The 16,058-nt window shown below is 35.9% G+C and overlaps 1 protein-coding gene across 1 annotated transcript in view; it reads left to right on the top strand.

Moving 5' to 3' along the window:
* Positions 1-16,058, top strand: part of ASPH (aspartate beta-hydroxylase) — a 95,524-nt gene that overhangs the window by 34,684 nt on the left and 44,782 nt on the right. Inside the window, exons 11-16 of the mRNA XM_010291727.1 lie at positions 748-786; positions 2,164-2,208; positions 2,410-2,451; positions 3,952-4,002; positions 4,989-5,033; positions 14,747-14,788. Of these exons, the coding sequence (XP_010290029.1) occupies positions 748-786; positions 2,164-2,208; positions 2,410-2,451; positions 3,952-4,002; positions 4,989-5,033; positions 14,747-14,788 (264 nt within the window). The remainder of the gene's footprint in view (positions 1-747; positions 787-2,163; positions 2,209-2,409; positions 2,452-3,951; positions 4,003-4,988; positions 5,034-14,746; positions 14,789-16,058) is intronic.

Here is a 16,058-nt window from a genome sequence, read left to right as displayed (position 1 = left end):
TGAAACTAGAGAAAGGAGGCAAGTTTGAGTTTTTAATCAGAAATGAAAAGGTCTGGATTATTTTTAAGTATATGCTCTAAGAACTTTCTTTTTTAAAGGGATGGAGGGGGAGCCAAGTGACTAGTATAGTGCCTTTTAACATAAAAGGTACCTTTAAGATAAATAGTAGAAAGACTTTATTTTTTTAAAAATCTTATGTAAATAACCTTTTTCAGATGAAGGTTAGTACCTGTTAAGATAATGAAATTATCCAAAACACTGGATGAACATTGAACTTCTTTAGTTCTAAAATTCACAATAAATGTATATTGAAAATTCAGACAATTAATGGATAGCATTTTTTATATTTTCAGACAGTACCTAAAGTAATGAATATTCTTAACCTGTTTCTTCTTCAGAGTTACAAAAATTAGACTGGCTCTATACCCAAAGATCAGGAGTGTAGGTGAATTATAACAATTGTACAGAATGATAGCTTTATTGTTGTCATTGTTCTCAGTATTTCATCTGTCTAGATAGAAATGTTTGAAATTTTAGCATTATGTTCACATTTAGTATTTGGTTTATGTCTAGAATTTCTACTACAAGCTCCAGTAACCATATATCTATTCAGGCCCCAAAACTGGAGAAGTCGTTGAGAGTTATGCATTTGTCAGTGAAGAAATTAACTGGATCCTTAACAACTGATTGTTTAGGCTACTTTGTGCATATCAAACTCCCAGGTACTTTTTTTTTCTTTCCTTTCAGAACCAAAACATGAAAAGCAGACTGAGACTCAAGATACAGGTATATATGTATGTGTGTGTACATATATCTGTGAGTGGGTTGTGTGTATATTCCCACACACACATCCCCCCATGTATATACAAATTATATATATTAAGCATATTAGACAGTCTTTGTTTCCTATGTAATTACAGTAGAAATACCTCTAAAATAAATGTTATTTGGATATAATGATTTTCAAAATCAGAGAAATATTTTAGTTAGTATAAAAATTATTAACTTAGTCTTGCTATTTATATATATATTGAAATATGTAATCTGTGTGATCTTCAGTCACGATATATTGCCAGTTATGGCAAAGGTGAGTTACAGTCTGAGTAGTTATGAAGTTAGGGTTTTGATTATGAATGGAGACACCTTTTAATATACTGTCCTTGATGATTCATCTTTAAGGTCTCAAGTGACACAAAGTGGGGCATGTGAGGCTTTTTGTGGACATTTGAAACACAGTAGTTCAGCGTAGACACTCAGCCCACTGCCTGCGATGAACCTTGCTAATAACCTTGTAACCAGTGCTCAAGATCATTCAAAATTTACAGGCTGTCAATAATGGCTCTGCTTTGATGCATACTTTTTGTTAGTGCCTCTGTCTAATTACCAGAAGCAATTAAAAATTATTTGCCTGCAGCCCTCTCTCTCGGTCCTGTATACTTTGTTGTCTTGACGTACCAGCTCTTTTGAGAGTCAACTCAGACAGCTAATTGAAAATGACACAATTGTTCAGTTCAGAATGAAATCAAGAAGTTCTCTAGTGTAAATAAATTCTAAGTATCTGTTTTACAGTCACCAGTGTGATCATAAGCTTTAGAGGACAATCAAATGAGTTAAAAGGTGCCATACTGAAAGAAAATAATTTATTTTTTTGAGGAATCCATAATTTAAGTTGAACTTGCTCATTGTCTTCATGAAGAAAAGTAGGACCCACCAAGGAATTGAATGTTTATCCATATGAAAAGACTTTTAAAGTAGAACTTTATAGAGTTTTTTGTTTGGTTTTTAATATGTTTAGCAGATGGAGTTGATGCTGCAGAAGATGAAAGTGGGAGTACTGATTATGCTTAGAAAGATTAAGGAGTGTTTTTAAAATTTCAGTTTTTAAAGTTACCGTGTCTTAATCGAAACATTTGTTCAGAAGGTACAGTTTTGAAATATTTACCTAATGAATACAGCAAGTCTTTAGTGAAACAGGGAAGAAAATTCAAGAAGTAATTTCTTCTTTCCCCTCAAATTCCTCAAAGTTCCTGTTTGTTTATAGCAATTTACTGTTCACAGTTAAGCATGTCTGTGTGCTAGCAATGTTCTTTTGTATTATGTGTAAGTTTCATCGGCTGAGGGCTTGACCTCTTTATTGTTGTTCTGAATCCAATGTTTTCTTAGCTGTTGAGGACCTTCCGGAGGATGTGAATGAAGCTACAGAGCCAGGTATATGTTTTGTGATTGTGATCTTAAAGTGTTTTGATTAAATATATGCATTTTGAAATCTGATGTAAACACACACAAAAAAAACCCCAAAAACAAAAAAACACAAAAAAACCACCCCCACACACAAAAAAAAACACACAACAAAACACAAAGCAAAGCAAACAGCATTAATATAATTTTTTTTTATTCTTTCTCTTGCAGATGAAATTATTGAAGATTTTGATGTTGATAAAGACCTGTCAGGTATGGGGGTTTTTTATAGTTTGTAAAAGAAAACATTTTTTCTTCTGTTTATGTTTGTTTATATTTATTAGTATAATTAAAAACAAACAAAAAAGGAAGCAGAGAAATGTGATATATGGAATCATAGAATGATTTGGGTTCGAAGGGACCTTTAAAGATCATCTGGTCCAACTCTCCTGCCGTGGGCAGGGACATCTTTCACTAGATTAGCTTGCTCAAAGGCCCATCCAACCTGACTTTGAACGTTTCCAGGGATGAGCCATCTACCACCATCCACAGCTTCTCTGAACAACCTGTTCCAGTGTCTTACCACCCTCATCATAAATAATTTCTTCCTTATGTCCCATCTATATCTACCCTCTTTCACTTTAAAACCATTGCTCCTTGTCCTGTTGCTACAGGCCTCAGTAAAAAGTCTCTCTCCATCTTACAAGCTACCCTTTAAGGCTGCAATAAGGTCTTCCCTGGAGCCTTCTCTTCTCTAGGCTGAGTAACCCCAACTCTCTCATCCTGTCCTCATAGGAGAGGTGTTCCATCCCTCTGATCATTTTTGTGGCCCTTCTCTGGTCCTGCTCTAACAAGTCCATGTCTGTTGTGTGCTGAGGATTGCAGAGCTGGATGCAATACTCCAGCTGGGGTCTCACAAAAGTGGAGTAAAGGGGCAGAATCAACGCCTTCAACCTGCTGGCCACACTGCTTTGGATGGAGCGCAGGATACAGTTGGCTTTCTGGGCTGCATGCGCACATTGCTGGCTCATGCCCAGCTTTTCATCCACCAGGATCCCCAAGTCCTTCTCAGCAGGACTGCTCTCAATCCCTTCATCTTCCAGTCCGTATTGATATTGGGGATTGCCCTGACCCAGGTGCAGGTCATTGCATTTGGCCTTGTTGAACTTCATGACATTCTTATGAGGTACTTAGAACTTCAATTTGAGGAATGGAGTATGTTAATTTCTCACAGTAGTACTTAAAAAGATTAAGTTGTAAATTTTTGTTGTTGTGCTGGTGTCAGGGAATTTTAAATGAGTACTGGGTCAAATGTAATGTGAAGATTTGCTCTGAAGTTAAAAATCTCATGAAGCAAGATTTTTTTCAAGCATGTTAATTCAGTCAACTAGAGCAAAGTGATCTAACAGTTTAATCTGAGCACAGTGTGTAGGATTTAATGCTATATTTATTTAGGTTTTGCTTTTGAAAAATGTGTTCTACTAGAATTAAATGGGAAAGTAGACATTGTTTGAGATGAGTAACAGTTGTAACCAAAATCACTTTTGGGGGGGCATAATAGCAGTTGAAATCAGTAACCGAGAGAAGTTAAGCTTTTGGACATGAAATACATTCAGTACCTTTCTTCTACTTCTAAGTTAACCTAGGTGGTTGTTCAGCAGTTTAAGTCTCCCTTTCTGTTTGATGATAATTTGATTGGGTGGCTGGTGGCAAATAAAAGCAAAATTGTGAACATACTGTGTGTAACTTTCAACACTTATTTTCTTGTAACAGTAGAAAGTAAGCATACAGAAGATGTTGTGGCCGCTGAACCAGAGGAATCAGGTTTGTATATTTTGCATGAGTCTGCTACTTAAAAAAAACTCTTAAAAATTGAGAATGATAAACATCATAGAACAGAATTCTGTGCCTGCAATAAAAATACATTCTTAACTGTTTCTGCAGCTTTTTTCTTTTAAGGACAAACATAACTGTGTTGTTGGTATCTTGGGTTTTTTAATAGACAATATTTTAAGGGCTTACAGAGCACTCTTCAGTTTAGAAGCTGAGAATGCTCCCAGTTCAGAAAAACTTACAGCAATAAAAATGGCCATATTAGGTCATGTGAAGCTGAAGATTTCTTTGCTATGCTCTGTTTCCCACCAGCCAGTCAGTAGTGCATACTCTGGAAAGAGGATTATATGTAAGAAACAAACTGGAATGTCTCCACAGCTTTTAGCACTTTATTTATGGGCTTCCCAAGTCAGAGAATATATTTCCCTCTGTTGGATTCTTCTTATTGTCTACAGCCAGGATCCTGGCTATTATGAGTTCTTTTCTGGTGAGCTTGACTCCCTCCATGCATGAATAGGGAGCTATGTACAACCTTCAGTCTATTAGCAGTAATAGCATTTGGTGACATCTGACATGTCTAATTTAAACATACATAGGGAATTAAAAAGAACTGAATTTTGAAGTTAAATATTTCACAGTTACAGCTGGGAACATAATAAGTGTATGAATGTTATCTAAGCCCATACTATAACATGTGAAACTGGGACATTTGTGCTTCAGATAGTAAAGTTTCAGAATTTTGAAGTATTGCTTCTGAAACTATGCAATCCTGCAATGTACTTGTCGGTCTACTTAAGTATTAATCTTTCCATGGAAAAATTCATCTGAGGAAAATTTGCATCCCACTTCTGCAAAAGTAGTATTACAGAAAAGTCTTGGTAGGTCACTATTTGAGCATAAGGGGAAAACATTGCAGCTCTTTGTAAATATTTAGAGAACTGTCCAGTTTGAATTGTTTGTATGCTTTTGACTTACAGAAATGCCTGTTCAAGCTGAGGATTATTCAAATGATGATCTAGTGGGTAAGTTAATCTTAAGTGTTTGGTTTTTTTCCCAAAAAAATGAAGCTATAGCTGCATGGAAAGTTTGCAAACAAATTACTTTTTGGAGAGGATTGAAGGGATATCATTATTTATAATTTAAAATTGATTTCTGGTTTTGAAGCAATAATTTTTATCTTGTGGTGTATACATGCTAGTAATAGTTACTACGTTATATGGAAGCGTTCCAACCAAAAAAGTGAGCTGTTTTAATTTACAACTGCATTTTTAATGCTTTCAGACAGCGCTAGATACTGTAAAATTTCAGGTTGCAAAATATGTGCGTAGTTCCTTTCTAGAGTAACTGATCATGGGTGGTGATACTGTCACTTCTCTGTGTATCAGGCAGATCTATTGCAGTCTGACTGCGGCATGTTCTTTGGCCACTGGTCTGGAAACAGGACTGTTTTTGTCATGCCATCGCATTTTTCTTGACATAACTGATTTTAAGAACAAGAGTGCTTCCAGCTCTTCCATCTGTTGCCTGACAGTAGTAAACATAGAGTTTACCCAAACCATTTTTAGAGTAGCTAACCTGCTTCTAAATTTGAAGATTGCATATTGTTACATTTCATCTGCTTTTTGGAGTTAATTATTGCAAGTTGCTAGATTGTTCTTTGTAACAAAGTAGTTGTGTGGCATGAAACACTGAGCTGTATCTCTGGGCAGTAAATCGCAGAAGCTGCTCTCCGAGAGCCCCAAGAGCTCTATTTCTGTTCTGTTCTGATTAGCCTGAGCACCTTTCTGGGTTTAGCTTCTCCATATTGCAAAGATTTTAAGTTGTGTGGTGCCCAGGTAGTTCTGTGGGGTTTTGTTTTTTCTTGTGGGGAAGGAAACTTGTATTTCATTCCTGGGCATACCAAAAGTAACCAGAGAAGTGAACATAGGAGGCCTTTGTGGTTGCCCAGTACAGATTGGAGGCGTTGTTTAGTTCATGTTTTAATTTACATGCTGAACCTTAACTTAGGTGATTTGAAATGCTCGTATCAGTATGTAACTGTGTTGTCTGTGAGGTCTTTCTAATCTGTTTATCATAACAGCCACATGGTATGTTAAAATGTTTGAAGCCACAGGTGTTCATTAATAGATGCCTTATCTAAAAATGTTTTGTTTCATAATGAATATTTTTGTTTCATAATGAAGTATTTTTAGCCAAAGCTTATAATCAGTGTAGGAACAAGCAGTAGTTACCTTTCGACAGCAGAGGCAAGAAGTTCAGCAAAGGTAGTGTTCAGTTGGTTTGTTGTGCTTTTAAGTTGGAACAGTAGAACAAGAACAGATATTTTATCTCAGAAAATGTTGCTTCTTAAAGTTAAAATAACAAAAAGTCCCTTACAGGACTATTGCAAAATTTCAACAGTAGATAATTCCACTGCGCAGCGTCAGTTGTATTGTTATGTGGATACTGAGATGATCTCTTGACTTAATACTATTTTAAAACTGAATTCAGAATCCAAGTACCAACTTGAAATCTTTCATTTTTGTTTTCGTGGACCATGTTGCTTTTTGTGCTGTAATTTACGGCTCAGTCTTGCAGCAGTAAATTGATTTCCTACCTTCACAAAAAAATAAAACTCTTATGTGTATTATACAGTAGTGGACAGTTCTCCAAATATTCCATTTAGAGTCATAGGATCATTTAGGTTGGAAAAGACCTTTAAGATCATCAAGTGCAACTGTAAAGCTAACAGTGCCAAATCCACCACTAAACCATGTCCCTAAGCGCCACATCTACACGTCCTTTAAATACCTCCAGGGATGGTGACTCAAGCACTTCCCTGGGCAGCCTGTTCTAATGCTTGACAACCCGGTTCAGTGAAGAAACTCTTCCTAACAGCCAGTCTAAACCTCCTCTGGTGCAACTGGAAGCTATTTCCTCTTGTCCTATCACTTGTTACTTGGGAGAAGATACTGACACCCACCTCACTACAACCTCTTTCCAAGTAGTTGTAGAGAGCGATAAAGTCTCCCCTGAGCCTCCTTTTCTCCAGGCTAAACAACCCCAGCACCCTCAGCCACTCCTCATGGGACTCTAAACCCTTCCCCAGCCTCATTGCCCTTCTTTGGAGACGCTCCAGCACCTCAATGTTTTTCTTGTAGTGAGGGGCCCAAAACTGAACACCGTACTCGAGGTGTGCTCTCACCGATGCTGAGTACTAAGGGAAAATTGCTCCTTTAATTGCAGGTGGACTTCCAAATAAGATGGTGGAATTGAACCTTGCTGTCCATTCTTCTTTTATTGTATCGTGATACTACTGTTTTCAAACGCTATTAGAATAAAAAATAACTTGTTTTACTCTGAAATAGTATGTATTTCTGATCCTTTCAGAAGGTTTTTTAGCTTTATTGATTTTACCTTCTGTTGTTTTCAAAACTAGTGCAACACACTAGTGCAACAGGCTCTATCCTGGTATTTCTTGTGGAAATAGATAATAATAGCAGCACTGGAAGGAGTGAATATTTCTTTTTCCCCTCACGGGAAAAAATGAGAGAACCAATCAAACCTTATTTATTCATTTATTAAACACACAGGTAACTATTAGTAGTACCACCGTGTATGTGATTCTCTTTAGGAAGCAGAAAATAAAACCAAATTGATCAGCACAAAATCTGCAAGAGTGTACTAACATGCTCAAGAATCTTCAGTAAATTATGTAGTTATGCGGGAACCCCGCAGAAGGCACCGGAATTGCTGTTTATCAGTTTCTGTAAAAAGCTTAATGTGTCAGCATGTAAAGGAGAATTCAAGTAGCATCTCTGAAAATTGAGAAAAGAAATGGGATGCAAGTAAACTACTGACCAGGAATAAAAATTTTATTACTATTAAATTACTATATTTTCCTACTATTAAGTATTTTTACCTGCCTTTTTTGGGTGTGAAAATTTCAATTTGAAGGCAACATTATTCTCACGTTTTCCTCTTAGAATATGAAATTCATATTTACCATGGATTTTTTTTTTTTTTTTTTACTTTGTGGTGGAGGATTCAGTATGGGAGTTTTTTGTTGTCAGAATTTTTTTCTTCTTTGTTCATGTTATTTCCTTTAATCGGGTATTCAAAGATAGTATTTCCTGTTATTTCAGCAATGATAATACTGAAGTTCACTGTACTAGAGATAGTCAAGAACTCTCTTCTGCATGAAGGACACTTATACACATATGCACTCTTTACATACATGAAAGACGTACCTATTTATGTAATAAACATAACTTCAGGTAGTGTAAAAGATATTCAGAAGTGTCACTATACAGTCCTTTTTCTCAGGTAATATAAATTCATGCAACTTTGTGAGGCATGGTGGCACCAGTTTGTATCAGGTTAGAAGCAGTTGTTCGATTTTTATCTGAAATATAAGAGGAACGTATTTGTTTTAGAAAGAAAACAGGAGATAGTTCAGAGGATGAATTTAGCTGAGAGGAGCATTCTCACTTTGCCAGTGAAGAGATCAGGTGTGGGATTTGAATATGCTGCAGTGCAAGTCAAAAGTTTTTTTGTGATTTCAGGGCATATCACAAAAAAATAGTACTAGGCAACTGCATATTTAGGTATCTGTATGTACTGTTTTCCATTTCTCTAAGTTTACTTCTAAAATTATTACCCATATTACTTTCCAGCAGTAAGCTATTTTAACTACAGTTATAGCATATGTTTTTGTAAACTAATGCACTTGAGTGGTATGATAGGTCAGCTTGAAATATTACTGATTTAGGATTTTTGGCTAATCCTGTTTTTCAGGATCATGGTGGTTGTGATGTAGTGGTACTGTTGGAGACATTTCAAGGGAGACACAGTACCTTTGCTCTCTGTATTTAGATTTTGATCCCTCTTGTATATGTTAATACTTAAAATAGCTAAAGGTTGTTTGCACCCTGCTCCCTTTCATCTTGTGTCCTTGACGTTCTTATAACCCTGCATTTATTTTATCAACAGCTGAAATCCCTTATGCGTAGAGAAGTTTACAACTTTGACACTTCCTCATTCCCTGGCTCCTCTTTTCCAATTGTACATGTTCTTGATGTAAAAAAAAAAAAAAAAAAAAAAAAAAATTGTTTTAATGTATTTGTGACATGGCCTAGATTTCCTTTAAAAGGTAAATGAAGTGCCATATGCTAAGAAAAACATTACTGCTTAGATAAATATCTAAAAGTTTACATTTCCCATCTTATACAGCAACTTTGTGTGTATTTGTTAGGATAGCTCCTAGAAATGATAGCTTTATCAAATTAACCAGTCTGATACAAAGTTGCTTTTTTTAGCATTTAAGATTTTTTTGTTTTGTTTTGTTTTAGAGTAAGTTGTGTTTTGGTTGGTCCTTTAATGTAGATTTCCCCTTATTTTTTCAGATACTTAAAGCTTCAAAAGAAAAGTCCCTACATCAGGAGGACCAGCCCTAACCATACGCTACAAAAGGGGAGCAGATGGTTGTAATAGATCTTATGATGTAATTACCAAGCAGTTCAGGGTTTGGGGAATGAACACTAAGATGTTGTAAATGAGTTGTAGCCAACTGTCATTTTAGTAAGCTTTTTTAACACTTGGATGTTTAATTTACATTCCTGTCTGGGGGTTTTTTTGGCCAAGTTTAGTGAATTCATTATTTTTCTTCTGTGTTTGTGACAGAGTTGCAACTTGGAGCTGCATTTCATACGTGCTGTTCCAAGCAATTGTTAATATTCTATTTATAATGTAGCAGCAAGTACGTTTTTTCAGATTTTAATATATATCTTTTGTTGTGGATTCATACAGTATGTACAGAGCAGTTTGGTCAAATGAAACATAAATATTATGAATTTTTAAGTGTTATAACTGCTGATATAGCATACGGCTAACTGCATTTTATTGAAAACACTAATCAGGCACACACTATCCTGTGAAGTTTGACTTGTATCTCTTTGCACTGATGTTATGTCAACAGTTACATTACATGAATTTCAGGTGATTTTTAAAATAGTCTAACAAGATACAAAACGTGTATGTTTAATTCATGCTAGTAAAAGGGCAGGTAAACTAAATTACTTTTTTTCAGAAACCCTTTATGTGTGAATTAGAATTTTTTATTTATGCACATTTGAGGTTTTTAAAGCAAAAATGTCTAGAAACTACATAATAGCCTGGCAGGGAGTCAGTGTAGATTGCAACAGAACGAAGTTGCCAGAATCAGGTTGAGTTCAGTAACATTCATCTAGTTTGCTTACCAATATAATAATCTCAAAGCTCGATTTAGTAAGCTTTGTATTCAGTGAATTATTAAAAAATTCAAATTTGCCTAAATACTTGACTTGTAAAAGCTTTGGAAATTCAACCTTAAGAAAAATAGGGTGTCAAAATTTAAGATCTACAATCATTAATGCTATTATAAATGGTACTTCTGAAATTTAGACTTTGAGTGATTTAGAATTTTAGTATAACAGGTGTACTTTTTACCTGTTCTGTGCTGCTGTTCCACAATTATGAAGACATATTTTATTCTTTGGCATTTTGCATGTGTTCCTTTTTGGCTCAGGAAATTGCTGTGATCTTAGGAAATTGCCAAGCCTGATGTAAGAGCTTAGACGAAAGAAGATAAACTTTTTAAAAAGAAAAATGAATTTGGTGACCCTAACATTCGTTCCCTTTTGGTTGACAGGGAGATTTTAAATTTCTGTAACACTGTTGTGAAGTCAGGTTTTTAGTTGCTTGCATTTATAGTGAAAGGGGCATCATATATGTTTGCCTTTTTTTGTTGGTATTTCAGTGACTCCACGTGAGTGAGCGTTAGATCTGATCAACAAACACAGAAGATGTCCCAAAGTGATTTCTTTAGACTTTTCAGGAAAGCAATAATACTCTTAGACTGTGATGTGTTTTGGGATGGGATATTCTAGTAAAATTACCTGTGATTGTGAATTGCAGAGCAATAATTTTTACAAAGCCATATTTTGTGAGGAAGCTTGAGAATACTTTTAGAATGATAAATGGAGGACATTTTGTATAACAGTGGCAGCCTATTTGTAGAATTTTGGGACTGTGAGAGTATATTATGCTGTGATCAAATTTTAAGTATTTTGTAACTGGGTATGTGATTTTTACGTGCTTCGTGTTTACAAAAATATGCCAAGCTGAGTAAGGTCAAAAGGACTATTTAAAAAAATGTATATTTAATCTGTTTTAATGTTTGGCTGCAATAAAACATAGAAGAATGTCTTTGTCTTTCTAGTGTCATTATTTTTTCAAATATGTGGTAAATATTAACTATGGGGATAAATATTTCCCTCAGCAAATTATAATTAATATTATTATTTTAAAAGTAATAATTTTGAATGTTTAAAAATATATTTGAAAGTATTATTTACAATGAGGAAGAAATACAGCAAGTAGAAGTAATTTGTACTTCTGAGTGATATTATGTGAAGGAAATGGACATTAAGGTCTGTTTCTTCTATAATTGTGTTGTGTTTCTTCTTTTGGACTGTTAGCTATTCTGCAACCTATTTGCCCTGAATTTTGCCCACGATAAATAATTTCTATTTGTAACTTAAAATCGATGAGGTATCACTCTTTAGCAAAGGCAAATGTGTGTGGGAAGTATAATATCTGCCTTTCATAGAGAAATAGTCTAGTTATGGTCCACATTTTAAATCAGAAATCTAGCAAGGGTGTTGTGTCTGTGCAGTTCCCTGAAAATAAAAACATTCCTGGACCTTTTCAGTTTTCAAACACCTTCATATTTTTATGATGAAATATTGCTGAATAAATAACTGTGGTTTAAGAAAAAGTCAAAAGATTGCATCTTTATATTTTCACATTTCTACATTGCTTCTTGCTATATCTCAGTGAATCTATGAAATCTTGGATTCAGTTGCTTTTTTGAAAATCACAGGAAGAAATACTGATAAGGAAAGCAAAATTTAAATGAGAGTAGGATACTAAAGTTTTATTTTAATGTTGAAGATAAACTACAATTTTGAGGAACACATACTCAGTAATTGAAAAGATACCATATCATGACACTATTCTTCTAAGAAGTAAAGAAAATGGATAAGATTTGGGATTGGAAAGATACTAGAAAAGTGTCATGTTTTTACTGAATATCATTGCAATTTTACATGTTTCAAAAATTACATATATGTAAATAACAAATTGTATTGTACATTTATATTGTTGCTTGAGATTCATGTGAAATCTACAAGGTAGGAAATACATTTTAGTTGTGACTCAGGTCACTGTCACATGCACTCACAAATATTTAGACATATTGTAATATGCAAAATAAATATTTTCTTTATAGTAGAATCCTTCCTGGGAATACCTGGTGCACACATTACACAGCAGTCCTAGGCTATAGAGAGTGTTTAAAACAGTTTTGTCTATGATGTTGATCTAGATTTGTTTTGCTGGAAACGGAGAAATTGAGTAAAGGATGAGTGTGGTTTGAAGAGCTAAGAAAATTTTTTTGTTTGAGCTACGATTGGTTTAAGTTGATGATAAAATAGTCTCAAGATATACTATCATATCCCTGTCTTTGAGACAGCACACTTTTAAACCTTTGTCAGAAATGCATCAGTCAAACCATTTGCACCATCAAAGTAAGCTAGGGATCAGTCTGGAGGGAACAAAGCAATATGTGCTGAATGTGATGGTGAAGTGAATTCTTAGTTAAGTGTGGTGAGAGCTGAGAGGAGCAAGATCTTCGGAGCTAACAAGGTCAAGTTGTGATGAATTTCAAAAGCAGTAACCTAGAAACAGAAGCTGGAGTATCTAAAGATCATTAGAGAGGCTTTGGTGAAATCAATGGCAGCTAATGTAGCAGAATACAGATTGAAAAATGTCTGAGAGAGAATTTGGAGAATTGATCCTGGTACATAAATGGGTATAGAGAACTGTAAGTTGCGTGTTGCGTGAGCCTCGATAATAAAGAAATGTGAAGCTGGCCAAGAAGTGGGAGATAGGAGCAGGCTTTAGAGTGATGAGCTCATACTTGGTTCTTCCGGTGATGGAAAAGGAGTTGCAGAAATAATGTGAATGTCCAAGATGGGTGGAAGAGGGTCACTGAGTGACCTAGAGGGGAACTAGAGAGGTCAGGTGAGAATATCAATGTTGCGGATAAGGGAAAAGATACAGGGGAAATGGGTGGCTAGGCAGCATGCGGCACCACGTTTTACTATCCGGTAATGAATTGTTCATGTGCTTTCAGTTGGTAGAAATAAAAGAAATATGAGGATATAAACTATTCTGTGCCTCATCTGGAGCTGTGTTATTGCTCTTTTTAAAATACAGTGTTTCTGATGACATACAGATGGACATAACCATTTTATTTATTGTGTGGTAGGTGCAAAAAAATAAAAACAAGCCAGTGTTTCAGCAAGTACTGAACAACGCTTTCATTAATATACCGTTATAGCAATAATAGTCTTTCTCCAAGTTATTCCACAGTATGTAACTGACATGCTATACATCTTTTTGTGATTTCTTTCATTTTAATTGACAATCTGGATTTTATGATGTGATTGAAGACGTGAATGACTGTCAATGTGGCCATACTTAATTTAATTTACCATGTCATGATCAAGGTAATACTCGCACTGCCTTGTGAATATAAAGATTGGAGTCATACTGACTTGCACATTCAGTAGTAGCAGTTGTCAGCTCATAGTAAAGGGTGAAATCAGAAATGTGAAATGGTTTGATTTCCGGTGCGAGCATAACCCAATTTCTTCCCGAAAAAATACATGGTTTTCAGTATTTTTACATGGTGTATTTTATTCACAATGTAATACTTCTGAGCAGTCGGTTTAAAAAACTGTAAAGATTGAGTATTCTGACAAGATGTCTCTAATTGACTTAGAAATTAAAGGAAATGTTTTTTTCTATATATAAGAATACGTCAAAATTAAAAAGTGTATGATAGAGAGGAAAATCACTAATTAAAAAGTCAACTGACCTCTCATTTTAGTATTCTCTATAAAGTTTATTGTGAGGAAATATTGGAAGCTTATTGGGACAAAATTGGAAACAGAATGATAAAGTTAGAATTGTGAGGCAAGGTGCCTTAAATGTTCTAGAGTAGGGCAGGATCAAAAAGTGTTTAGAGAGGAGAAAGAGGAGGGGACAAGCCTGTCTATGTACCACCTTCATGATATACACATGCACGATTTTGGTATAGTATGTAGTCTGTCTTACGCCACAGACTGTCTTGTGCTTATTAACATTTACCTGTGCATTCAGATGTTTACAAACTACCTGGGTTAAATTATTTTAAAAGTTGAAGTAAGACAAAGACTTCCAAGCACCCAAGTCACATCTGAAAATGAGACCTAGGTTCCCAATTTCTTTTAAGTTTTTTTACATTTTAATCAAATATATACATTAAGTTAGTGTTCCCAAGAGTTTTTAATTCGTGAACAATTTTTTTTCTTGCAAAATAGCTTGCACTGAGTGTATCACTAAAATCTACCAAAGGGAAGCTCTAAAAGGGAAAGCTTATGAAATAGTTGTGTCGGAAGCAATTAGGTAATATTTGAAGCCACTGTGGAGAGAGGCCTTTTATGTAACCATAGTTCAGACCGTAATCTAGGCTAACTTTGAAAAAGAAACCAAAAAGTCCTGTTGGCCTAATCATATTTTGAGTGTAAGCTGTAATTTTATTGTAACTCTTTCTTATCATAAACTGTTAACATAAATTTATTTCAATGAAATTATATTTTTAATATTCTAGGAAAAAGTGAAAAAGAAACTGAACAAAGTAAAACAGAAAAAGGTAAGTCTAAAAGTAATACTCTGTTCTTCTGAAGTTCAAAAGCATGCTTTCTGGGAGGGCTGATCGGATGAAATACAAGTAAAGCTTAGCTCCTGTGCATCTTATGTAGATAAATACGTATTTATTGTACTTACATATACAATAACTTGAATAAACACCCAGAGTGCATCTGCTTTTATACGTAAGCGCACAGCCGTTCCCAGAGCTGCCAGCAATGCGTTCCCCCCTTACACGCTCGCAGGCTGCTGTTAAAAACTTTTGCTGTTTCAGGAGTAAAAAGCTTCAGCGTTGTACTCCCGGGTTAGCACTCCGGAGCTCCTCGGGTGCCTCTGGCCGGGAGGCGACCCAGGCTGCCGAGGGCCGGCAGCCGGGTTCGGCACTGCCTGCTGTGCATGGCCTGACCTCACAGGGCTTGTCCGAGGGACGTAGAAGCAACCTATGGGTGCTCCGACATACTCATAGCTGTGGTTTACTGTCACGTCACGTAATTCAGGTAATGCAGGTCAACCAGTAGTAGAGGTAAAATTAAATCGTAGGTCTAAACAGATGCGGCCATGGTGTAGGGTGGTTGTACCCATCCTTGCCCACAGCAGAAGATACCATCTGGGAGCACTGGTAGCTACTTTAGAAAGATACCAGGTGGGCACTAAAATCAGCCCTCATCATCTCCATGTTTACCCAGTAAAGGTTTCTGTCTGCTTTAGGTTAGGTGACGACATAGAGGGGCAGGTTTGGTGGAAAAGAAGTGAGTGGTGCTGAGAGCACCATGAATCTGTTCTCCCGGTGCTGACGCCGTGCATTCCCCGTCACTGCGTGCAGCTCGCACCACCTCCGCCGTTCGGATCGAGTTCTGCGTCCGTCCTTAGCTACATCAGTACAGCTGGCAGTACACAAAAGCCTCAGGGCCTGTACACTTCACAGAAGTGTAGTTCTCAGAGTCCAAAACCGCTGCGTATCACCACGCTGAACTAAATGTATAGGACGCTAGAATAGCAGCATGTACTTTTGTACAGAAGGTTAACAAAGAAATCTATTTCTGGCCTTGTCAAAGGGTTGCTTGATTCTAGCCTTTGAATGAAACCAAAAGATTTCATGGTGAAAGGGAGAGGTGAATGATGGAAATACATGCCAAAAATAAAATTGTCATTCTGCAATTGTTTCTTACAATCAACATCTAACCAACTAATAGTAATTTCAGTCTGAAAACCCTGTAGAATACTTTTTACTGCAAGGGAAATTGTGCTGGAGTAACAGCAGCTAAAGATTTATT

Source organism: Phaethon lepturus, unplaced genomic scaffold (genome assembly GCF_000687285.1).
Source record: "Phaethon lepturus isolate BGI_N335 unplaced genomic scaffold, ASM68728v1 scaffold9800, whole genome shotgun sequence".
In the NCBI taxonomy this organism is placed as follows: domain Eukaryota; kingdom Metazoa; phylum Chordata; class Aves; order Phaethontiformes; family Phaethontidae; genus Phaethon; species Phaethon lepturus.
The sequence above is the reverse complement of the archived record's forward strand: the minus strand, read 5'-3'. Positions and strand labels throughout refer to the sequence as shown.